General features: G+C 43.1%; 1 protein-coding gene across 2 annotated transcripts in view; it reads left to right on the top strand.

Moving 5' to 3' along the window:
- The window catches only part of VPS54 (VPS54 subunit of GARP complex), a 300,862-nt gene that overhangs the window by 82,947 nt on the left and 193,062 nt on the right, over positions 1-24,853 (top strand). The window contains exons 5-7 of one of the 2 annotated variants that reach the window (XM_030196152.1): positions 8,046-8,127; positions 11,729-11,766; positions 20,416-20,547. In XM_030196152.1, coding sequence (XP_030052012.1) covers positions 8,046-8,127; positions 11,729-11,766; positions 20,416-20,547 — 252 coding nt within the window. The remainder of the gene's footprint in view (positions 1-8,045; positions 8,128-11,728; positions 11,767-20,415; positions 20,548-24,853) is intronic. The other variant, XM_030196153.1, reaches the window with a different exon arrangement.

Here is a 24,853-nt window from a genome sequence, read left to right on the forward strand (position 1 = left end):
ACAATTGAATCCACTTTGCTTTTAGTAAACCTAAATTTTGAAAATAACTGTCACTATGTAAGTGCACTTGTGAGTCATTAATCCAGCACAGCTAAAAAGGTGTTCAACAACTGCACTAGCAGGAAGTGAGATTGTAGTAGATCGGGTATCTTTAAATAACAATAAAAATCAGACAAAAGATTGCCAATTAATACTGTCAAGTACTAAGCATGATGTACTTAGGAACAACAAACATAGTTTGAAATGTCTATATGCGAATGCCAGGAGCCTAAGAAATAAGATGGGGGAGTTGGAATATATTGCACTAAATGAAAAATTAGATATAATAGGCATCTCTGAGACCTGGTGGAAGGAGGATAACCAGTGGGACACTGTCATACCAGGGTACAAATTATATCGTAGTGATAGGGTGAATCGGATTGGTGGAGGGGTAGCATTGTATATTAACGAGAGCCTTGAATCAAATAGATTGAAAATTCTGCTGGAAACAAAACACTCCTTGGAATCACTGTGGATTGAAATTCCATGTGCAAAGGGGAAAAGGATAGTGATAGGAGTGTACTACCGTCCGCCTGGCCAGGACGAACAGACGGATGCGGAAATGTTAAAGGAAATCAGGGACGCAAACAAACTGGGCAACACAATAATAATGGGGGATTTCAATTACCCGCATATAGACTGGGTTAATGTAACATCTGTACACGCAAGGGACATAAGATTTCTTGATGAAATCAAGGACAGCTTCATGGAACAGCTAGTTCAGGAGCCGACAAGAGAAGGAAAAATACTAGACTTAGTCCTTAGTGGTGCTCATGATCTAGTGCAGGGGGTAACGATACGAGGGCCGCTTGATAACAGTGATCATAATATGATCGGTTTTGATATTGGCATTGAAGGAAGTGAAACTAGGAAATCAAGTACGCTAGCGTTTAACTATAGAAAAGGTGATTACGACAAAATGAGAAAAATGGTGAAAAAAAGACTGAAAGGAGCAGCTCGCAGAGTAAAAAACTTGCATCAGCCGTGGATGCTGTTTAAAAACACCATCCTGGAGGTTCAGGACAAATATATTCCACGTATTAGAAAAAAGGGAAAAAAGACTAAACGTCAGCCGGCGTGGCTAAACAGTAAGATAAAGGAAATCATTAGAGCCAAAAAATAATCCTTCAGAAAGTGGAGAAGAGAACCAACTGAAAGTAACAGGATAGATCATAAGGAATGCCAAGCCAAATGCAAAGCGGAGATAAGGAGGGCAAAAAAGGAGTTTGAGAAGAAATTAGCGTTGGAAGCAAAAATACATAGTAAAAATTTTTTTAGATACATTAAAAGCAGGAAACCGGCCAAAGAGTCGGTTGGGCCGCTGGACGAAAATGGTGTTAAAGGGGCGATCAAGGAGGACAAAGCTGTAGCGGAGAAATTAAATGAATTCTTTGCTTCGGTCTTCACCGAGGAGGATTTGGGGGGGGACACCGGTGCCGGAAAGAATATTTGAAGCGGGGGAGTCGGAGAAACTAAACAAATTCTCTGTAACCTTGGAGGATGTAATGGGTCAGTTCAGCAAGCTGAAGAGTAGTAAATCACCGGGACCTGATGGTATTCATCCCAGAGTATTAATAGAACTAAAAAATGAACTTGCGGAGCTACTGTTAGAAATATGCAATCTGTCCCTAAAATCGAGTGTAGTACCGGAAGACTGGAGGGTAGCCAATGTTACTCCGATTTTTAAGAAGGGTTCCAGAGGAGATCCGGGAATTATAGACCGGTGAGTCTGACGTCGGTGCCGGGCAAGATGGTGGAGGCTATTATTAAGAATAAAATTGCAGAGCATATACAAAAACATGGACTGATGAGACAAAGTCAGCACGGATTTAGTGAAGGGAAGTCTTGCCTCACCAATCTAATGCATTTTTTGAGGGGGTAAGCAAACATGTGGACAATGGGGAGCCGTTGATATTGTATATCTGGATTTTCAGAAGGCGTTTGACAAAGTGCCGCACGAAAGACTCCTGAAGAAATTGCAGAGTCATGGAATCGGAGGTAGGGTATTATTATGGATTAAGAACTGGTTGAAAGATAGGAAGCAGAGAGTAGGATTGCATGGCCAGTATTCTCAGTGGAGGAGGGTAGTTAGTGGGGTCCCGCAGGGGTCTGTGCTGGGTCTGTTGCTTTTAATGTATTTATAAATGACCTAGAGATGGGAATAACTAGTGAGGTAATTAAATTCGCCGATGACACAAAATTATTCAGGGTCGTCAAGTCGCAGGAGGAATGTGAACGATTACAGGAGGACCTTGCGAGACTGGGAGAATGGGCGTGCAAGTGGCAGATGAAGTTCAATGTTGACAAGTGCAAAGTGATGCATGTGGGTAAGAGGAACCCGAATTATAGCTACGTCTTTCAAGGTTCCGCGTTAGGAGTTACGGATCAAGAAAGGGATCTGGGTGTCGTCGTCGATGATACGCTGAAACCTTCTGCTCAGTGTGCTGCTGCGGCTAGGAAAGCAAATAGAATGTTGGGTGTTATTAGGAAGGGTATGGAGTCCAGGTGTGCGGATGTTATAATGCCGTTGTATCGCTCCATGGTGCGACCGCACCTGGAGTATTGTGTTCAGTACTGGTCTCCGTATCTCAAAAAAGATATAGTAGAATTGGAAAAGGTACAGCGAAGGGCGACGAAAATGATAGTGGGGATGGGACGACTTTCCTATGAAGAGAGGCTGAGAAGGCTAGGGCTTTTCAGCTTGGAGAAGAGACGGCTGAGGGGAGATATGATAGAAGTGTATAAAATAATGAGTGGAATGGATCGGGTGGATGTGAAGCGACTGTTCACGCTATCCAAAAATAATAGGACTAGAGGGCATGAGTTGAAGCTACAGTGTGGTAAATTTAAAACGAATCGGAGAAAATTTTTCTTCACCCAACGTGTAATTAGACTCTGGAATTCGTTGCCGGAGAACGTGGTACGGGCGGTTAGCTTGACGGAGTTTAAAAAGGGGTTAGATAGATTCCTAAAGGACAAGTCCATAGACCGCTATTAAATGGACTTGGAAAAATTCCGCATTTTTAGGTATAACTTGTCTGGAATGTTTTTACGTTTGGGGAGCGTGCCAGGTGCCCTTGACCTGGATTGGCCACTGTCGGTGACAGGATGCTGGGCTAGATGGACCTTTGGTCTTTCCCAGTATGGCACTACTTATGTACTTATGTGAGTTTGATAAAAAGTTCCTTCAAATCAGTCCAAGTAGCAATATTACACACCTGACTTCCATATAACAAAGAATAATTATAAAGTCCTTATCATCTGCATTAGAAGTAGTGCTGTCTAATTCATTACTTGCATCTTCATCTTTATTATCATCGTCATGCTGTCCAGTTACAGAGAAGGCTTTCACAAAGTTGAAATCGTTGTTTTTGTTCTAAGAGTTTTTCGTCTGATGACACTCTGTTTGATTATCTTTGAGAACTTATGCAAGAACATCAAATGTGTGAGATCCTTCAGTCTTAAGGCCAGACAAAGAAACTTCTTCTCTAAAGACACTTTCAATCCAGTGGACAGTCATCCCAATGTAAAATTTTCCATAGAATGACCAGCAATCTGTTGTGATAGAGACATATGTCTTGTTCACCAAGAATTGCTGCTACCAGCTTCAGCTTCAGCTCCACTTTAAAGTGATCTAACTTATCACTGTTCAGTTTAGCTGGAGACCACTAACCAGTTTAACGAACCCAGACAGCTCCACTGTTCTTATAGACAGTGATGTGGTTCTTGTAACCCGCTAACTTCCAGTTATCAAAAGCATAGCCAGGTTGAAGGCACCAGGGGAGCAGAGAGTGGACTTTTGACAGCACCGGTGCGCGTTTTAAATGCGACTGATCACGTAAAAGATAGATACCAGCACTGTCAGAAGTCCGTTTGGGGGAGCGACTGCTCCCTGGGTGCCCCCCCTTAGCTACGCCATTGCCACGTAGTAGTTGTTCAAAGCTGGTAACAGAGTAGTTGAAAAAATATACAATAATGAATGAAGATTAAGACAGAAATCTTTTAAACAGATAAGTCTTTAAATTCTTATGAAATGAGAAATAAGCAGAGGAGCCTCTAAGTTCAAAAGGAAGACAAAGCCAAAGATGAGGGCCTGGTAAGATTTTGGAAGCTTGCTTTTGTTTTTATATCTAACGTTTACAAATGAAGGCAAAATGAAACAAAATGGATCTCTAGCTTTCAAAATTCTGTGAACTGAAGGGAAGAATATTAATCTAAAAAGGTAGCTGGAGGTGACTACTACTACTGCTAACATTTCTAAAGCGCTACTATGGTTACGCAGCGCTGTACAATTTAACATAGAAGGACAAAGAGCTTACAATCTAAAGGACAAATGTACAGTCAGTCAAGTAGGGGCAGTCTAGAGTTCCTGAAAGGTATAAAGGTTAGGTGCCGAAAGCAACATTGAAGAGGTGGGCTTTGAGCAAGGATTTGAAGATGGGTAGGGAGGGGGCTTGGTGTAAGGGCTCAGGAAGTTTATTCCAAGCATAGGACGAGGCGAGGCAGAATGGGCGGAGCCTGGAGTTGGCGGTGGTGGAGAAGGGTACTGAGAGGAGGGATTTGTCCTGTGAGCGGAGGTTTCATGCGGGAGCGTAAGGGGAAATGAGGGTAGAGAGGTAATGAGGGGCTGCAGACTGAGTGCATTTGTAGGTAAGAAGGAGAAGCTTGAACTATATGCGGTATTGAATCAGAAGCCAGTGAAGTGACCTGAGGAGAGGGGTGATATGAGTATATCAGTTCAGGCGGAATATAATACGTGCAGCAGAGTTCTGAATGGATTGAAGGGGGGATAGATGGTTAAGTGGGAGGCCAGTGAGGAGTAGTTTGCAGTAGTCAAGGCGAGAGGTAATGAGAGTGTGGATGAGAGTTCGGGTGGTGTGCTCAGAGAGGAAGGGGCGAATTTTGCTGCTGATAAAGAGGAAGAAGCGACAGGTCTTGGCTGTCTGCTGGATATGCGCAGAGAAGGAGAGGGAGGAGTCGAAGATGACTCAGAGGTTGCGGGTGGATGAGATGGGGAGGATGAGGGTGTTATCAACTGAGATCGAGAGCGGTGGAAGAGGAGAAGTGGGTTTTGGTGGAAAGACGATAAGCTCGGTCTTGGCCATGTTCAGTTTCAGGTGGTGGTTGGATATCCATGCAGCAATGTCGGATAAGCAGGCCGATACCTTGGCCTGGGTCTCCGCGGTGATGTCTGGTGTGGAGAGATACAGCTGGGTGTCATCAGCATAAAGGTGATTCTGGAAACCATGAGATGAGATCAGTGAGCCCAGGGAAGAGGTGTGGATTGAAAAAAGAAGGGGGTCCAAGGACAGATCCCTGGGGAACTCCAACAGAGAGCAGGATGGGGGTGGAGGAAGATCCATGAGAGTGTACTCTGAAGGTGCTGTGGGAGAGATAGGTGGAGAACCAGCAAACATTTAAAAAATTATACAAGCCAATTTAAATAAAACTCAAAATTGAACGGGGAGCCAGTGAAGAGAAATGAGTGGCAGTAGAGCTTTCAGATTTCTTAAGAATAAGTTTGGCAGCATTATCCTGTAGTATCTGCAGTTTATGATGCAATTTCACGGTAAGAGATGAATAAAGGGTGTTAAAATAGTCTAACCGACTTAAAGTATAAGATTGGACTAAAATGGCAAAATGTTTTATCAAAATAACTACGAGTATAATGTAGCTGATGTTAATTGTAAAAATACTGTTTGCGTCAGATGATATAGTTGTGGTTCAAATGAGAGAGTAGTATATAAAATAACTCCAAGGACCTTGGAAGAATGATCAATTTTAAGAGAGATATCTTTAGAAACTGAAAGAGAATAGGAAATAAAATTATACTTACAGTCGAGCCAAGGTAATTGGCTTATATACTCTGAGCAGCCAAATTTAAGATAAGATGATCCACTGTTTGCATGACGAGGTTTACAATAGCAAAATCCTGCTTCAGGTTTTGCTGTTTCATTTGGTTTATTGAGGAATCATCATTTGTCTCACTTCCGCTTTACTTTTTACTTTTAACTGCAAGCATCAGATGTAACTGAGTAAAAGTAGTAAAAATTGGTGAAATTATTACTTTAGTAAAAGTAACAAGATGTTTACTGTACTTCTTTACAAAACATTTACTTAAGTACAGTAGCTAGTTACATTTACTAAGCTACTATACAACACTGCTTCTATAGTAGCACCTGCCTTTCCTCCTTAAATATAGCTAAAGCCCCTGAATGTGGGAATCGGTTACCAATTGGGCGGTTTCCTGCAAACCCTCGTGGGAAAAAATGCAAAATCCGCAGGTAGCAGTTTTTTGGGCTGTTTTCCCACTGGGGCCCGTGGTTTGGTGGATTTTTCACCTCACCAATCCTGTTGGTCAATAGGATGGCGAGGGAGGCGGGATCTAGCCTGCTTTAAATATTTGGTGCCACCTGTGATAGTCCCACACCCTGTCTCACTCTCTCAGAGTTGGTCGGAGTCCAAGACCGTCGGACTGACGGACTCTGCTATTCGGGGGCAGCCTTTGCAGCAGCAACTCTTTCCCTTTTCCCCTTATTCTCTTTCCTTTTCTCTCACTCTTTCCTTTTCCTTTATTTTCTCTCTTCCCTTAGTCTTTCCCCATGGTTTCTCTCCCCTCACCTTATTCTCTCTCCTCTTCCCCTCTTCTTTCCTGAGTCCCGACCCGGTCCTGTTCTACTCAGGCGCTCTGGAGCCGAAGACCACTGGCTTTCCTCCAGCTGACCTGGGCAGCTCTTACCTCTGTTCCGCTCTGCTTCTCTCCAATCCGGTGCTTCAGACTTGGTCACGACGCCAACGCTGTCTTGTAGCTAAGCTTTATATGTGAGCTGCAAGATGGTGTCATCATGAACCAGGAAGTGAGTCTGGAGTGCATGACTGAAGAGAGAAAAGCGGGGCAGGAGCGGAGCAGAATGATCTAAGAGCCACTCGGGCCCCTGTGATTCAGCTGGAGGAGATCTCTTCCTGGTGCCGACAGGGAGAGGAGGACTGATATGCTAGGTCGCCAGTGCCAGTGAGTGAGCACTGGGCAGGCACAGTGGGCCATGGTGGCCAGAGACTAGAGAGAAGAGGAGGACCACCAGCTTAGCTTGGAGCAGCCAGGGTCCAGGCAAGGCAGGCAGAGGAGTGGGCTGCATAGGTGAGGGGGCAGTGGTCTGTCGGACTGGAGAGAGGGGGCTGTGCTCTGGGCTTTAAAATGGTTGCTGTGAAGGGAGGGGCAGCTGTAAAATCTGAGCTGCTCTATCCACTTTCTTTATTGTTGGTAATATTTTTATTTGATCTCACTTATTTTCTGTTGGCTCAGGCTGCTTGATATGCGAATATTCCATCACTGTTTTCATTATTGATGCCAAGTATTAAGGGCATTAGCTTTGAACTTTGTTTTAATTCGTTTATCCAGTCCTTATATGCACATGGTTTAAACCCAAAGGTGATTCCTAAGGGTGGCTGCACAATTAGGTATAAACTGGGTTTCTGATTTTACTTGTTGTGGGCTACTAAGTGCTTACACAAATTAATGTTAGTCTGCTTTTTATGTAAAAGAAAAAATGAAAATAGTTTGAAAATATTAATATACTGCTGCTTATGATGCTAATTATTATGATTATGCTGTTGATTATAATAATTACAATATTAATGTTCATATTAACCTTATTAATATTGGGCTATTTTGGGTCTGGAAAAAGTTTTGCCATCTGGCAAGATTACACTGGGAATTAGCTGACACAATGTATTACACTGGTAGCACACAGCTCCTCCTCCTCTTCCCACTCGTGTGTCTCCCTTTGAGTTCTTCCTATATGTGGTGGAGTTGTCAGTGCTTCTTTTGCTTTTCTTTGACCATATGAATCCTGTTCATGGATAAACTGCCTGCTGTGCTGAGGTTGGCATGTCACAACATTTTTTTTAAATCTAGGGGTGCATTGGACTTGAAAAGGTTGGAAATCACTACACTTTGACACGCCTCTTTGGAGCTGCAGCTCACGTCTGTTTCTGTTTTGTTGCAGAGACAAAAGCTTCATGAAAGATGCAAGAGCATTTGCCCTCCTAAGGATGACTTTGATAGGACTACGTATTCACACAGTAATGGTATAGTGCCTTGCCTTTCTCCTCACCAGTGTTCATGTAAACCGTTCTGATAAATAGTATAGTAAATAAATAAATGATAAACAATTGTTGTGTATGCAGCTTGATGCAGAACTGGCTAGAAAAAGCTAGAAGCGTTCATGAGTGCTGCTTGTGACAAAGGTTCTGGTTGTTAATAAACAAGATTTAAAAAAAAAAAGTGTTGGGTAGATCCATGCAGTGGACAGCTATGCAAAAGGAGCAGGCAACTTTCATTTGCAGCTGGACTTGCCACAGTCGCTCTGAAACCCAATAGTTTTCTTGAACTGACCCCAACTGTCCATCACTTTCTAGCAGTTAGGTGTCATGAAATGTGACACATTCTGTGGAAGTCCTCATTGAACTAGCACATCCTACTATATATATATATATATATATATATATATATATATATATATATATTATTTTTTTTTTTGTTTTTTTTTTTTTTTGTTACATTTGTACCCTGCGCTTTCCCACTCATGGCAGGCTCAATGCAGCTTACATGGGGCAATAGAGGGTTAAGTGACTTGCCCAGAGTCACAAGGAGCTGCCTGTGCCTGAAGTGGGAATCGAACTCAGTTCCTCAGTTCCCCAGGACCAAAGTCCACCACCCTAACCACTAGGCCACTACTCTACTGGGTACTAATCCAAGGTTCTTTTTCAATAGCAGTTTGAACCTCTTTACCTTTACGCTGGTTAATTAGGGTATACTTGAAACTGTCTGAGCAATTACATGTAGCAAACGCTGGAATGGCTCAGCTTCTACACAATAGGAGTCTTGTAATGGTGTTTGCTCTCCATGTCAGTATGAGCCAGTCAGCTTGTATACTGTGGATGTGTGCCTGTGTCAACTAATTATTGTGTAAGTTGACCTCAAGGTTCCATTCTTGCTAAAGTACTCCACATCCTACTTGCTTTTTTTTCTGATCAGACTTCTGGATTCAAACCAACAATTTTGTGCAACAATTTTCTGTCCCCACTTTGGGGATCTTTCTGTTGAGCTAAAAGTGCAGCTTCCCAGGTTGGGCTTATAGAACTTGAACTGATAGTACCTGGTTGCTTCTGTCTCCGCCTTTCAATACCTTGTCCTATCCTAGCCAGTGTATGCTGGATTTGGCAAAAGAAGCACTTTGGCATAAGCCAGCACTTCTGAGCAGTTCAAGTATTGTATGATGTGATGCACAAAAATAACAGAGGCATATTTCAAAGCACTTATACTTACAAAGTTCCATAGATTCCTATGCAACTTTGTAAGTCTAAGTGCTTTGAAAATAAGCTCCAAAGTGTTCCTTAAATAATATCACAACAAAAGGTGAGTACTAACGTCACTGCACACACATACATCTATTATATGGCCATGCCATGAGTGTTCCTGTCTGGTGTTTGCGCAGTGCAGAAAGAGTGAGTATGTACAGTGGGGGGCTCTGAGGGTTGTGTGCATCTTACAACACCACACAGTGTAGATTTGCAAAGTACACAAGGGAGTCTGTTTAGCTAATTATTAGAGTCTTGAGGCATTTGCTTTCTGATAATCCCTTTTGTTTGTATCCTGCTTTCTGAAGAGATTGAAGGCATGTGGTGTCCCCATGTGTTTGTGTCCCTCAATAATAACCTTTGTGCTAGGTGTCCAACTCACACCAAAACTTGCTAGTGGGAACACGAAGTTGCTGAAGGATGGGGATTTTCAGGAGATCCACATACAGTGGTGGAAATAAGTATTTGATCCCTTGCTGATTTTGTAAGTTTGCCCACTGACAAAGACATGAGCAGCCCATAATTGAAGGGTAGGTTATTGGTAACAGTGAGAGATAGCACATCACAAATTAAATCCGGAAAATCACATTGTGGAAAGTATATGAATTTATTTGCATTCTGCAGAGGGAAATAAGTATTTGATCCCCCACCAACCAGTAAGAGATCTGGCCCCTACAGACCAGGTAGATGCTCCAAATCAACTCGTTACCTGCATGACAGACAGCTGTCGGCAATGGTCACCTGTATGAAAGACACCTGTCCACAGACTCAGTGAATCAGTCAGACTCTAACCTCTACAAAATGGCCAAGAGCAAGGAGCTGTCTAAGGATGTCAGGGACAAGATCATACACCTGCACAAGGCTGGAATGGGCTACAAAACCATCAGTAAGACGCTGGGCGAGAAGGAGACAACTGTTGGTGCCATAGTAAGAAAATGGAAGAAGTACAAAATGACTGTCAATCGACAAAGATCTGGGGCTCCACGCAAAATCTCACCTCGTGGGGTATCCTTGATCATGAGGAAGGTTAGAAATCAGCCTACAACTACAAGGGGGGAACTTGTCAATGATCTCAAGGCAGCTGGGACCACTGTCACCACGAAAACCATTGGTAACACATTACGACATAACGGATTGCAATCCTGCAGTGCCCGCAAGGTCCCCCTGCTCCGGAAGGCACATGTGACGGCCCGTCTGAAGTTTGCCAGTGAACACCTGGATGATGCCGAGAGTGATTGGGAGAAGGTGCTGTGGTCAGATGAGACAAAAATTGAGCTCTTTGGCATGAACTCAACTCGCCGTGTTTGGAGGAAGAGAAATGCTGCCTATGACCCAAAGAACACCGTCCCCACTGTCAAGCATGGAGGTGGAAATGTTATGTTTTGGGGGTGTTTCTCTGCTAAGGGCACAGGACTACTTCACCGCATCAATGGGAGAATGGATGGGGCCATGTACCGTACAATTCTGAGTGACAACCTCCTTCCCTCCGCCAGGGCCTTAAAAATGGGTCGTGGCTGGGTCTTCCAGCACGACAATGACCCAAAACATACAGCCAAGGCAACAAAGGAGTGGCTCAGGAAGAAGCACATTAGGGTCATGGAGTGGCCTAGCCAGTCACCAGACCTTAATCCCATTGAAAACTTATGGAGAGAGCTGAAGCTGCGAGTTGCCAAGCGACAGCCCAGAACTCTTAATGATTTAGAGATGATCTGCAAAGAGGAGTGGACCAAAATTCCTCCTGACATGTGTGCAAACCTCATCATCAACTACAGAAGACGTCTGACCGCTGTGCTTGCCAACAAGGGTTTTGCCACCAAGTATTAGGTCTTGTTTGCCAGAGGGATTAAATACTTATTTCCCTCTGCAGAATGCAAATAAATTCATATACTTTCCACAATGTGATTTTCCGGATTTAATTTGTGATGTGCTATCTCTCACTGTTACCAATAACCTACCCTTCAATTATGGGCTGCTCATGTCTTTGTCAGTGGGCAAACTTACAAAATCAGCAAGGGATCAAATACTTATTTCCACCACTGTATTTGCATGCTCCAAATGTGCATGTGCTCTGGAAAGCAGACGCCATTAGTTTTGGTTGAACGTTATATTTTGAATGATGAATAAATGGTGTACTACACTCATTGTCTGTTCCAGCTACTCACTGTTCCTCCTTATTTTTAGGCCTACTGTATATTTTTACCCAGAATAAAATGGGAAATGAACAGTGCAGAAAAGGCGCCAACTGGAGTTTCTTGTTGTGGTTTACTTGTGAACAAGCTTAGAGTGTCTGAAGCAGAGAGATTCTAATTTGACTTTTCTTTTTTCTCAGTAGATAAATCAAGGACAGATTTGGAGTATGTACCTAAGGTATGATTTATAGGCAAAATAATATGCTTAAAAGTTTGGATTGCATCATTAATTTGAATATTCAGCAGTATTTCAGAGAGAGGTTTCTGTTTTGATAGGTTCTCAAGCCAGGCTTGGCACACATTCAGCCAGTCAGGCTTTCAGGATATGCGCCATGAATATGCATAAAATTAAATTTGCATGCACTGCCTTCTTCGTCTGCAAATCTGTCTCAAGCATATTCATTGTGGGTATCCTGAAAACCTTCCTGGTTGGATAGGTCCTGAGGATTGGCTTGAGAACCCCTCATAGAGAGTAAGCACATTTTCAATTTTCACATGTGATGGTACAAAATAGCCAAGTGCATGGTGAAATCAAATTAGATTTTACTTCACCCACCAACAATGTAATAGAAAAGCTGTCCATAGTAATTGGTGTAGCTACCCCAGTACATTGTGAGACTGAGGTGAAAAAATATATATTATGAATTGGAAGTCAAGGCATGAAACAGCTTGTGTTCTTTCATTCAGTAAAATGCAAGATGCATAATTCTGAGGTCAAAGTTGTCTTGAAAAACCTTACCAAGGTATTTATGTTGGCATCATATTGCATGAAATGGAATCAGGACATGTTTCCCTCTCCTTGGAGGCTGGCTGGCGCCATATATCTTCCAGTAATATCTTTCTGTTTCATTTCATTTATTGATTTCTAAACCATTTTCCCGGGATCCAAATGGAACCTCCCAAAGTGATGTGCAATTTAATACATTTTTAATTTTTATTTATTTATTTATTTAGAGCACTTATACACCACCTTTTCCCCCATTAAAACAATATAATGCACAAAACTGAATCTGCTATCAAATGAATATGCCAGGGACTTTGCCTCTCTGGCAGGGCCAGTTCACAGCTTGATGCAGGAATGGGCGCCATTTTGTCAGGGCTAATTGACAGTGAGAAACAGACCCTGTCTAATCATTCATGGAGCACAGCTGCCATTTTACAGCTTCAGGACCGGACAGAGCATTCAGCTGCATTGGGATCTTTGTTTTCCACAGAGTTTATATTGCTCTTACACTAGGCCTATTTACTGAAGAAGGGACTGAGTTGCTGCAGGGTGCTTCAGTTTCTCACTTCACTGTCCCTTCTGCTTCTAAAAGATCTTGTTTAGCCTCATCTGTCCTGGAGGTCTATCTCTGCTTCTCCTGCCTTATCTGATGTGGCCTCGGTTTATTCAGAGGAGCTATCATTGAAGGAGCCTTTAAAGGAGGGACAGCTTCCTTCAGAGGATGGGGATGACCTGAAAGCACTGAGGTTGTTTCATAAAGAGGAGCCCAATACTCTTATTTCTGAGGCATTGGCAGTGCTTTCCATTCATTCAGGACCTGATTATACAGCAGAATGGGTCTTGCCAGACATGGTGCTGAGAGTGGGAAGAGGAGAAAGAGAAATTGTAGCTTCTCAGGATGTACTCCTTGTTACGACAGTGACTAAGAAGATTACCTTGACGTTGGAAGGGGGCATTGCCCTAAATGATGTACAGGATAGAAAGCTAGAAGGTTCACCAAAACAAGCCTTTGAAGTGACCAGTTTGGGCCGTCAAGCGACAGTGTGCAGCTCATTCTTGGCTAGAGCACGCTTGAAGTGGCATCTGCAGTCTGCAACACAAGACTGGTGCCATAATGCCCAGCTAGAAGTGGAGTTTGCCTACTTGGCAGATGCTATTATGACATGTTAAGGGTTGTGGCCCACAGTATGTCTTTGGTTCTCATGGCACTTTGGCAACTCTGGTTGCGGCACTGGGCAGCAGATGCAACATCGGTCGCATCTAGTTAAACTGCTCTTTCAGAGCAAGTGGCTATTTGGACAAGATCTCAGTAACTTGATGAAAGAACTGGGGTAAACTAAGCCACAGTAGTTGCTGGAGGATAAGCTGAAAGCCTCTGGTTATCCGTCTTCAAGGGGCTCTTGAGCTCGATTCCAAGACAGCAGATGCTACCAACCTGGTCATTGGTAATAGTCAGAAGTCCCGCTTTCAGGCACCCAAATTTTCCTTTCGTGCGGACAGAAAGTCCTCCTTTCAGTCAGCTAGAGTGACTAATGCTTCCTGAGCTTCGCAGTGATGCGAGGCTGGTTCACTCTTCTCTTCCTTTGGTGGGAGGACAGCTTCAGGATTTTTAGTAGGTGTGGGCCAAAATCATGTCAGACCAGTGGGTTCTGGACATTCTTACAGAAGGTTACAAGTTGGAGTTCTTCCACCTGGTTGCTCCTTCTTCTTGAATCCTCCTTGTTGAAAGGGAACCAAGGAGGTTGAGGTTCAGGCCACTGTAGATTCCTTGCTGGTGCTCCGGGCCATTGTTCCAGTTTCCCAGGCTGAACAGGAACATGTCAGATGCTTCGTCTATTTCATTGTCGCAAAGAAGGAACCTTTTGTCCAGTCTTAGTTATCAAAGGTTTAAACCTCTGCCTCAAAGTGTCCCTGCTTTTGCATTGAAGCACTAAGAGCAGTCATAACCTCGGTTCAAGTGGGAGAGTTTCTCACCATTCTTGATCTCAAGGCATATTGCATATACCCATATGGCCACCACTTCAGAGGTTTCTACATTTCTTGGTGCTGGGCCGTCACTTCCAGTTCAGGGCTTTGCCCTTCAGTCTCGCCAAGACACCAAGAACGTTTACCGAGGTTATGGTGATGGTGGCAGCCTTCCTTCAGCACCAGGGAATTGGAGTTCACCTGTATCGCAACAATTCATTGATGTCGTCCTATTCAGACAGTGTGGCAACGATGGACAAAGTTGTGTATCTTTTGCGGTCATTGGGTTGAGTGATCGGTTTTGAGAAGAGCAGACTAACACCATCACAGATGCTGGAGTGTATGGATGTTTTATTCAACACAGCAAGGGAGAGGGTCTTCCTCACAGAACGCAGGCGGTCAAAGCTGGTTCAACAGATTCATCTTCTCGGTTAAGGCAGGCCCAGGGTCTGGGACTACATCTAGGTTCTGAGGTCAATGACGGCAACGATGAAAGTGGTGCCATGGGCAAGGCTCATATGCAGCCATTACAGGAGTTCCTTCTCAGCTGCTTGTCTCTGGTGTCGCAAAAGTACGACCTTCATCTTCTTTGTTGACTGGTCACCAGACAGAATATGCAGTGGTGGTTGTCCAGGAATTTGACCGTTGGAGCTCTCTTTCCGATAACACAATGGGAGGTGGTGACGACAGACACTACTAGCAAGTCGGGTTGGGGAGCTCATTACAAGTTCCATCTGGCACAGGACACCTGGGCAGTACAGGAGTCTCTTGTTGATTAAATCACTTGGAGCTCAGGGAAGTGCCAAATTCCTTGTGCGATTTTGCTCCCTTTCTGGCGGGGCTCCGGTTTGAGCTTTCTCTGACATGCGACGGCGGTGGCTTATATCAACAAGCAAGGCGGGACCTGCAGCCATCCAGTCGTGATGGTGGCAGCCTTCCTCATGAGTTGAGTGAAGAAAACTCTTCTCTGCTTGTCTGCAGCTCACATCACTGGGTCCTTGAATATGGAGGTGAACCTTCTCAACAGGTTGTCCTTGGACACAGGAGAATGGGAACTATCCAGCCACGGTTTTCAGCTGATAGTGGGCCAGTGGAATTCTCTGCATTTGGACTTGATGGCAATGAAAGGAATGCCAAAGTGCCCAATTTCTTCAGCCTTTGCAAAGAACCTGGTTCAATGGGGATTGATGCCCTACTGCAGCCCTGGCCTGGGGAGACATCTACTGTATGTCTTACCTCCTTTGCCCATTGTAGGACACGTTGAAAAGGATCACGTTGCATCGGGATCAAATAATTCTCGTAGCCCCAAATTGGCCACAGAGGCCATGGTATGCGGACCTGATTCATCTACTGGATGGGGATCCTCTCTATTTTCCACAGGTAGACGACTTCTTGAAGCAAGGTCCGGTGCTCATGGAGGATCCGTGCCCTTTGTTCTTTTACCTTGGCCATTGACAGGGCTCATTTGGGACAAAAAGATTATTCTGATTCGTTCATCGCTACCTTGCTTCAGGCTCGGAAAAGCGCTACATCTGTGATGTATGCAAGGATGTGGAGGGCGTTTGAGGGCTGGTGTTCTGAGCGCAAACTTTCTCTCTTCTCTGCCTGGATCATACATATCCTAGGGTTTCTCCAGGCAGGCCTTCAGAAAGGATTGGCTTGAGTTCTCTAAAAGTTCAGACTGTTGCAGTTGCTGTTCAAGGGCCAGCTACAGAAGACATCTCTTGTGGCTCATCTGAATAGGCTAGTGCTGAAACTACAAAAGGAACAGAACATGAATCGCCTGCATATCAAACATCGGCTTGCTGGAGAGCAGCCTTCCTTGCAGAAGAAGAAATATCGGGATCTTGATCGTCAACTTCGAACGATTGTCATGGATTCTGCTAATCGCTCAACTATGGATTATTTGCATGTATGCAGCCACAACATTAACTTGATTAAGAGTGAAAGAGTGGCAGATCCTATTTGGACATGTTTCATTAAATGATTCTACATTGGTGCATCCTTTACGCATCTTTCTTGAAAATAAATTTGCTTTAATTGGTTCTAAAGCTTTAGTCCATGCTTTAGAGAACGCTAATGTTGGCTTTATAAACAAATATTTGCTAGTCGACTATCACTTTGCAAGATTAATTGTCACTTTTATTGTGAGTTTTCTTAATAAAACCTTTACAAAGTTTCATTTAATCATGGTTAACCTACTATTCATGCTAAAATGTCTGCGCCAGTTTGTCTGCCACAAATTGCCTGCGCCAAATTGGCCTGCTCTCAATTATCCTGCTTCCTGGTGTACTCAGAAACCAGTTTTGGGACTTAGTTCTTAGGGTGGCAGCGCCAGGATACCACCCACTCCAGGGATTGCTTTTTAAACATCTCACAGGTTCTGGAATAATGGGAAGCTACATTTTGAAAGGAGAAATGAGGTCTTACCTTATAGTTTTCTTTCCATTAGTCCTTTCCACTATTCCAGAGGCCCGTCCAAGGTTTTTGAGATATTTAGTCTGTGCAAAGTAATGGCTCAGATAATGACGTGTTATCTTTCATGGTGCTTCCTCCATATCTGTTTCTACAAGTTGTCCAGAGATATGAGAGGGCCACACGTTTGCTTGTCTGGTTAGTGTAAGGTTAGAGAGTTGTATGAGATTGTTGTGTTATTCTGCATTTCTCCTTACTTGTCTACGTAAATACTGAGGAGCTGAACTAGATGGCAAAAGAGATGTCTCAGCTCAGTTTTCAGTTTTCTATCTCCACTTGCTGATTGATGGACACAACTATCCCACAGGTTCTGGAATAGTGGGAAGGACTAATGGAAAGAAAATTATCAGGTAAGCCCTCCAAATTACCTAATTTATCTGAATGTAGCTCACTTTGAGCTATACTACTGAAAAAAAGTGTGATCTAAATCCAATTAAATAAATGTACAGGATAATGCTTAGGCACATTTTTGCCTTTTACGCGTGCGTGTATGTGCACACATGCATGTATATGCCATTATAAACATTTATGCATGTAATGGGTACGTAAATGTTAGCGCCTACTTTATAGAATTCCCCCAAGGTGTATAAGGAACAGATCAGCCAACAAGTTGAAATGTTTTTTTTCTGCAGGTATGTAGCATTAAAGCTATAGCATTCTGTATTTGTGTAGGAAGAAAACAACATATAATGTTGTTTCAGGGTAGTTCTATCACTCTGAAAAGAAAAATAACTTACACAACTGGGAACCACCAGTCCTTCAGGTCTGCCAGCTGACCAGATTTTCAAAAAAGCCCTAATGAATATGTATGAGTTTCATGCCCACTGCTGCAGTTAAATGTAAATCTGTCTTAAGGTTTTCCTGCAATCTGCATACCTTTGATATAAGGTGCTTTTTTTTCTTAGTGTGTATTCTGCAATATTTATTTTACTTTATTTAAAATCATTTGTAATATGCTATATCATACTATACACAGCAGCTGACAACTCAACATACTCATGCATAATTAATCTTGGCAGCAAGTAACAAATAATTCCAGAGGGAGCAACTTAACTGAGCTGAGGCAGTCAAGGTGAAGTACTGGTTTTTTTGAACATCATTTTAGAGTTCTTAGCAATAATTTGAAGGCAGAACTCCTCTCTGGAACAGTATACTACTCCTGGGGGAATTCTGTGCAAAATGTTTTAAAATTCTACATAGCTTATTTGTAGTAGTTTGCACAGAATTCCCTCATCATAAGGCCTGAAAATACCTCCTGCCTTTTCCTTCCTCAGGCTTCAGCCTCCCCAGTTCACTCTCTCATTCCAACTGCTGTCCTCTCTCTCCCTTCCCAGCAAGACTTCTCATTCTGTCTGTCCCCAAAGTTGTCTCCTGCATGCATTACCTCCATTTCTCTTCTCCAGACTTGCCGTCTCCTTCATTCAGAGGGAGTCTTCCGCACTCCTGCCAAAGCGGGAAAGTGTCCCGCTGAGACACCGTGGGTCAGATTGCTTTTTTCCCCCACTGCTGCTGCTTCTCCCAGTGAGCAGTAATGATGGCAGAACAACTCCTGCCTCCCGCTCCCCCTTCCACTCAGTATCCGTTTCCTGGCCACTGCTGCTTCTTCTGTTGGGCAGCGGCTGCAAAAAATAAAAATAAGCAAGCTTGGCGCTGCAGTAGCCTTCAGGCATGCGCTGTTGGCCCTGTCGCTCCTGTCTCCTCTCTTCTGGAAATTAAAGAATGGATAGTAAGAATGAATTAAATCTGGACAAAGAAAGGCAGAATAATATTGAAGAAAACAAAGAAAAAGGAGGGAAAAATGACAAATAGACAGGAAATCCTGGCAAGAGAGTTAAGAGAAGATGAAGGAAAGCAGAATCAAGAGACTGGAAGCAACACAGAAAAAGTAAATGGCCAGACAACGAAGGTACAGAAAATAATTTTATTTCTAATTTAGGATAAAGTCATGTGGTAGCTGTGTTAATAAAGATTAATAAATGCAAATAAAACACAAAATAGAAAATAAGGTGATACCTTCACTGATTTTAAAACATTTTTGATTAGCTTTCAGAGACCAGCACTTTGTTCCTCAGGTCAGGAGAGGATACCATAACAGCATTATACTGACCTGAGCTGAGGCAGGAGGTTTTTGGCCTGTAAAAGCTAATTGAAAAGGGTATTATGCTATTAAATAAAACATTTTCTGCAATGGCCGGGGGTTTGAGGTGTGCCAGGGGGTGGAGCCAGTGCAGAGTGGGGTGGGACTGGGGGGCGTTGGCTAAAATATCCCTTTCAAAAATTGGGAGCCCTTGGCAGCTCTGCTTCTCCTCTCCCTATTGTTGTATCTCTCAGCCACCATGCTCTATGGTATACCTTCAAGCTCCATTACTTCCCATACCAGTTCTCAGCTTGTTCAGCTCCCCCCCCCCCCCCCCCCCCCCCCCAACAACGTAATCACTGCTTGGTTTTCTCTGCCCCCTCCTCTCAATCGCTCTCGCTGCCTCCCCCCCCACAGATTAAGGGTCAAGAGGAGAAGAAAGCGAACAGCTGCACATTGGGCCACTTTCTCTTCCTGTGGTGACCTAGGCCCAACTGTTCATTTGAATCATGGGGGCCTCTGTATAGCATTGCAGTTCAAATTAATAGTCAGGTCTAGTTCAGCACAGAAAGAGGAAGCAGCCCAAATGTGTAGCTATCATTTCTTCTCCTCCTCCTCCTTCTCTTGCTGCGGGATCTCTATAAGTGTGTCTCTGGGATAGGGGAGAAGGTGAGAAATTTAGCAGCGCACCTGATGCTAGTACCTTTGCAGAATGCTGCTCATTCTGTGGAGTTGGGGAATTCTGCTCAAATTCTGCATTGTGCAGTTCATGATTCTTCTAGGAGTAAATATACCTCTGTGATGTAAACACACAGGAGGCAGGCCTCTTTCAATTCAAAGAAGATCTGGAATGAAGGGTTATAGGATGAAGTTGAAAGGGGCAGACTCAGGAACAATTTTATGTTTCAACATTTTTATTGATGATTCCACAAGAAAACATCCCACAAACTCACTGTACAATAAGTTGCAAACACAACATAAGCATCTGAGTATAAACAATAGATTCCACTCCTCATCAATCATTTTTAACCTTTTCTTCCCCCCCCCCCAAGCTTAGCATATCCACATTTTTATTACATTTAACATTCAGCATCTCCTTGACACCTGCCCAGAAGGACCTGCTGACAGTTCACTACCCCTGGGCATCGGCAGCATACTATTTCACAAGGCCATGGCATCTTCTATTTTGCCCAGTTTTAAATACTCCAGTGGAGATACCAGGCCGGCCCCCCCTATTTCGTGTAGCCACCTCAGGAACAATTTTAAAGAAATATTTCATTATGTAAATGATGGTGGATGCGTGGAATGTATGGAATAGACTCCCAGTGGAGAATCTCTGAGGGAGAGGAAGGGATTGTAGAACATAGTGGATGGGCAGACTAGATGGACTGTATGGTCTTTAATTTTCAGTCATTTTCTATGTTTCTGTGTAATTATATTCACTGCTAGTGTAGCAGTCTGTGATGTGGACTACTAGGCCTTGTCATAGGTGCACCCTGTGCTGGTGCATGTTTCAGTGTTTCAACTTATTAGAAAATAATGAAGTGCAAGTAATAAAGAAGAAATTTTGTTTTATTACATTTCAGATTTTTATGAAACCAGATTTTGCCTTGGAAGATTCATTAACGTTTAATGCAGTCTTACCGTGGTCTCATTTTAGTATCGCTGGAGGAAAAGGGAATCATGATGCAGCTTCCTCAAAGTTGCTGCAAGAAAAGGTTTGTTTATGTATTATATACATTTGATTGCTTGCTAGTCGCCAAAGAATCTCAGAGTAAGAGAACAATTTTAATAAATAAAAACACATATATGAAATAAAACAATAACACACCCAACTCTATCCAGTTCCCAATAATGCATAAAATATATTACTGTTACAGAACAGAATAGTGGTGGAAACTATCATAAAGAATAAAAGTACAGAACACATAGACAAACATTATTTAATGGGACAGAGTCAGCATGGGTTCAGCCAAGGGAAGTCTTGCCTCACCAATTTGCTTCATTTCTTTGACGGTGTGAATAAACGTGGATAAAGGTGAGCCGATTGATGTAGTATATCTAGCTATTCAGAAAGCTTTTGATAAAATTCCTCATGAGAGACTCCTGAGAAAATTAGTCATGAGATAGGAGGCAAGGTTCTGGTGTGGATTAGGAATTGGTTATTGGACAGAAAACAGAGGATAGGGTTAAATGACCATTCAATGGAGGAGGATGAACAGTGGAGTGCCGCAAGGATCAGAACTGGGACTGGTGCTATTTAACATATTTATAAATGATATGGAAATCAGACCGACGAGTGAGGTGATTAAATATGTAGATGACACAAACTATTCAACTGTGAAATATTGAAGGAAGACCTTAGGAAATTGTAAGACTGGGCATCCAAATGACAGATGAAATTTAATGTGGACAAATGCAAGGTGATGCACATTGGAAAGAATAATCCAAATCATAGTTACCTGATGCTAGGGTCCAATTTGGCAGTCAGTACTCAAGAAAAAGATCTAGGTGTCGTCGTACATGATATGTTGAAATCTTCTGCTTAGTGTGTGGCAGCAGCCAAAAAAGCAAATTATTAGGAAAGGGATAGTGAATAAGACCGAAAATACTATAATGCCTCTGTATCACTCCATGGTGCGACTGCACCTTGAGTATTACGTTCAGTTCTGTTCGCTGTATCTCAAAAAAGATATAGCAGAATTAGAAAAGGTTCAAAGAAGAGTGACCAAAATGATAAAGGGGATGGAACTCCTCTCGTATGAGGAAAGGCTAAAGAAGTTAGGGCTGTTCAGCTTGGAAAAGAGACGGATGAGGGGAGATATTACTGAGGTCTACAAAATTCTTAGTGTTGTAGAATGAGTAGAAGTAAATCATTTTTTTATTCATTCCAAAAGTACAAAGACTAGGAGACACTCAAGGAAGTTACATGAAAATACTTTTAAAACAGGAGGAAATGTTTTTTCACTCAACGAATAGTTAAACTCTGGAAATCTTTGCTGGAGGAGGTGGTAACAGCGGTTAGCATATCTGGGTTTAAAAAGGTTTGGACAAGTTCCTGGAGGAAAAGTTCATAGTCTGCTGTTGAGACAGACATGGGGAAGCAACTGCCATTGGTCTGACCCAGTATGGCTACTCTTATGTTCTTACAAGTAAAAAAAGGCCTGTTTCTGACACAAATGAAACGGGCGCTAGCAAGGTTTTCCTCGGCTCCCCTGCAGCCACCCAGGTCCAGCAACCTTCCTCTCCTCCTGCAGCCACCCAGGTCCAGCAACCCTCCTCTCTCCCCTGCCCCCCCCCCCAGCCACCCATGTCTAGCGACCCTCCTCTCTTCCCTGCCCCCCCTCCAGCCACCCATGTCCAGTGACCCTCCTGGACATGGATCAGCTGTGAGGCATGTTTTTTTTTTCCCCCCGGGTTCTGAAGTTGACATCATAATGACTATGGTGATGTCAGCCTGATCTACGGAGCCTAGCAGACCAACTCGGAATGAGCCACGGTCCTAGGCAAGTCAGAACGTTGGAGGTGAGAATTATTATATAGGATGTACCCTCACATGTTCCCTACTAATTCTCTGGACACATCTTTATTGTTCCACCCGTTATGTACCCTCAAGTTAACACAGTAGTTTCCTAGTGGATATCCTCATTTAACATTTTCAGGCTGATTGGTTTTTGGCATTGCTAATTGTTAAATCTGTTACGATTGTCCAGAGCTCAAGCCTGAGTTCTTGAGGTTCCTGGATGATTAATGGGGCGTTAGTTGTGCTTTAAAACTCATTTGGTCTCTTCCCTAACTAACTCATAGCTGGCCTCCTCTGTTGTTAGTGCTATTGCAGATGACTGGCTTTTATGCATTTCTTTTTGGATATGCTGATAGCTCCGATGTTAGTACTTTATGCTCATATTTTGTTCTCTAAGTATGTTTTATTTCACTTTTTATTTGTTTTTAATATGTGCTTTTATGATTTTTTTTTTGTTAATCTCTTCTGGGTGTTCTTGTAAGGCTAGGTATAATAACTAAATACATAAAATCACTTTAGTATTCCAGACCTATAACAAATCCACAATCCCATAGTCTTCCACCTGTCTGCTTTGGAATAAACTAGGGCTCTTCATCTTGAAGAAAAGGTGGCTGAGGGGAGATATGTTAGGGGTCTATAAAATATAGTAACATAGTAGATGACGGCAGAAAAAGACCTGCACGGTCCACCCAGTCTGCTCAACTAGATAAACTCACATGTGCCATTTTTTGTGTATACCTTACCTTGATTTGTACCTCGCTTTTTCAGGGCACAGACCGTATAAGTCTGCCCAGCACTATCCCTGCCTCCCAACCACCAGCCCTGCCTCCCACCATGGCTCTGGCACAGACTGTATAAGTCTGAATGGAGTGGAACGGGTAGCCGTGAATCACTTGTTTACTCTTTTCAAAATACTAGGACTAAGGGACACACAATGAAGCTACAAAGTAGTACATTTAAAATGAATTGGAGAAAAGTTTTCTTAACTGAAATTAAATTCTGGAATTCGTTGCCAGAGAAAGTAGTAAAAACAGTTTACTTAGAAGGGGTTTAAAAAGGTTTGGATAGTTTCCTAAAGGAAAAGACCATACACCATTATTAAAATGGGCTTGGGGAAAATCCACTGCTTATTTCTAGGATAAGCAGCATAAAATGTATTGTACTTTTATGGGATCTTGCCAGGTACTTGTGACTTTGATTGGCCACTGTTGGAAACAGGATGCTGGGCTTGATGGACCTTCGTTCTGTCAGTATGGCAATACTTATGTACTTACGACCCAACTAATAGTATTATTTATTTAATTTATACATTATTCCAATAGATCAGGTTCAATGTGCCTAACAACTTATTGACAGTACAAAAAGTGATTTGGGATAGTATGCATTAAGTATTAATACAATAAATGAGGATTCAGTAAAGCTGTAAGGTTGGGGCTAGGAGTATCTGGCTGTTAAGGGGTTGGATGGGGAGGGGGGCGTTTAACGGTGACTAGTTCCCAAGAAAACGGTATGGAAGGGGGTAGTTGGGTAAGGAGGGTGGGGTATTTAGGTTGGGTTGGGTAGGGTGGGATCAGGTACCATTTTTATCTTGCAGTGGAGTCAGAGCTCAGGTGGTTCAATATTGTGTCTTCAACAGCTATAATATCGTGGTCTTACTTAACAAACACGGGGTACTATATGTGGAGGGAGGCCGTGTGCTGGGACGGTCTCTCTACTTCAAACTAAAATGCTTAACTGTGAGCTTGCCTTTACATTTTCTGCTATTGTGGTTAAAGTTGTAACTTGGCATGTTGGGGGCATCCACTCTCCTATTAAACGATCAAAAATTCTGCAGTATCTGCAGCGTATCAAGTCTGATGTAGTTTTTCTACAGGAAACTCATTTATCTGAAATGGAGCATTCTAAATTGGCCTGCTGGTGGGTGATTGTGTCGTCACCAGCTGATGGTAAGAAAAGGGGAATTGCCATTCTCTTTAGGGCGGGATTAAGTGCTCAAGTCCAAAAGGTTGTTAAAGACTCTGGGGGGGCGCTTTGTTTTTTGCCATACCCTGATAGCCCGACAATCGGTTGTGCTGGGCAGTATTTATGCCCCCAACCAATGGGATGGTACCTTTTATAAACGCCTCACACACACACACACACTTCTGGGACTCTCTGCCCTTGATATTAGGTGGTGACTTTATTATGGCCTTTGAACCTGAGTTGGACAAATCTCGCCCTTCCATATCATCATGCTGATCAATCCATAGACTGGTGGGTTGTGTCCATCTACCAGCAGGTGGAGATAGAGAGCAAAGCTTTTGCCTCCCTATATGTGGTCATGTGCTGCCGGATACTCCTCAGTATGTTCTCTATCTCAGCAGGTGATGGTCACACACAGCAGCAGCTCTGGCTAGGTCTCCAAGCCTAATTTTTAGGTTTTGTTGAGTACCTGGGGTTGAGGGCTCTTCTTGAGCAAGTGCAAACCTGGTGGCGCCAGGTCCCTCCTTTTCTCCCCCCTC

This window comes from Microcaecilia unicolor, chromosome 3, assembly GCF_901765095.1.
Source record: "Microcaecilia unicolor chromosome 3, aMicUni1.1, whole genome shotgun sequence".
In the NCBI taxonomy this organism is placed as follows: Eukaryota; Metazoa; Chordata; class Amphibia; order Gymnophiona; family Siphonopidae; genus Microcaecilia; species Microcaecilia unicolor.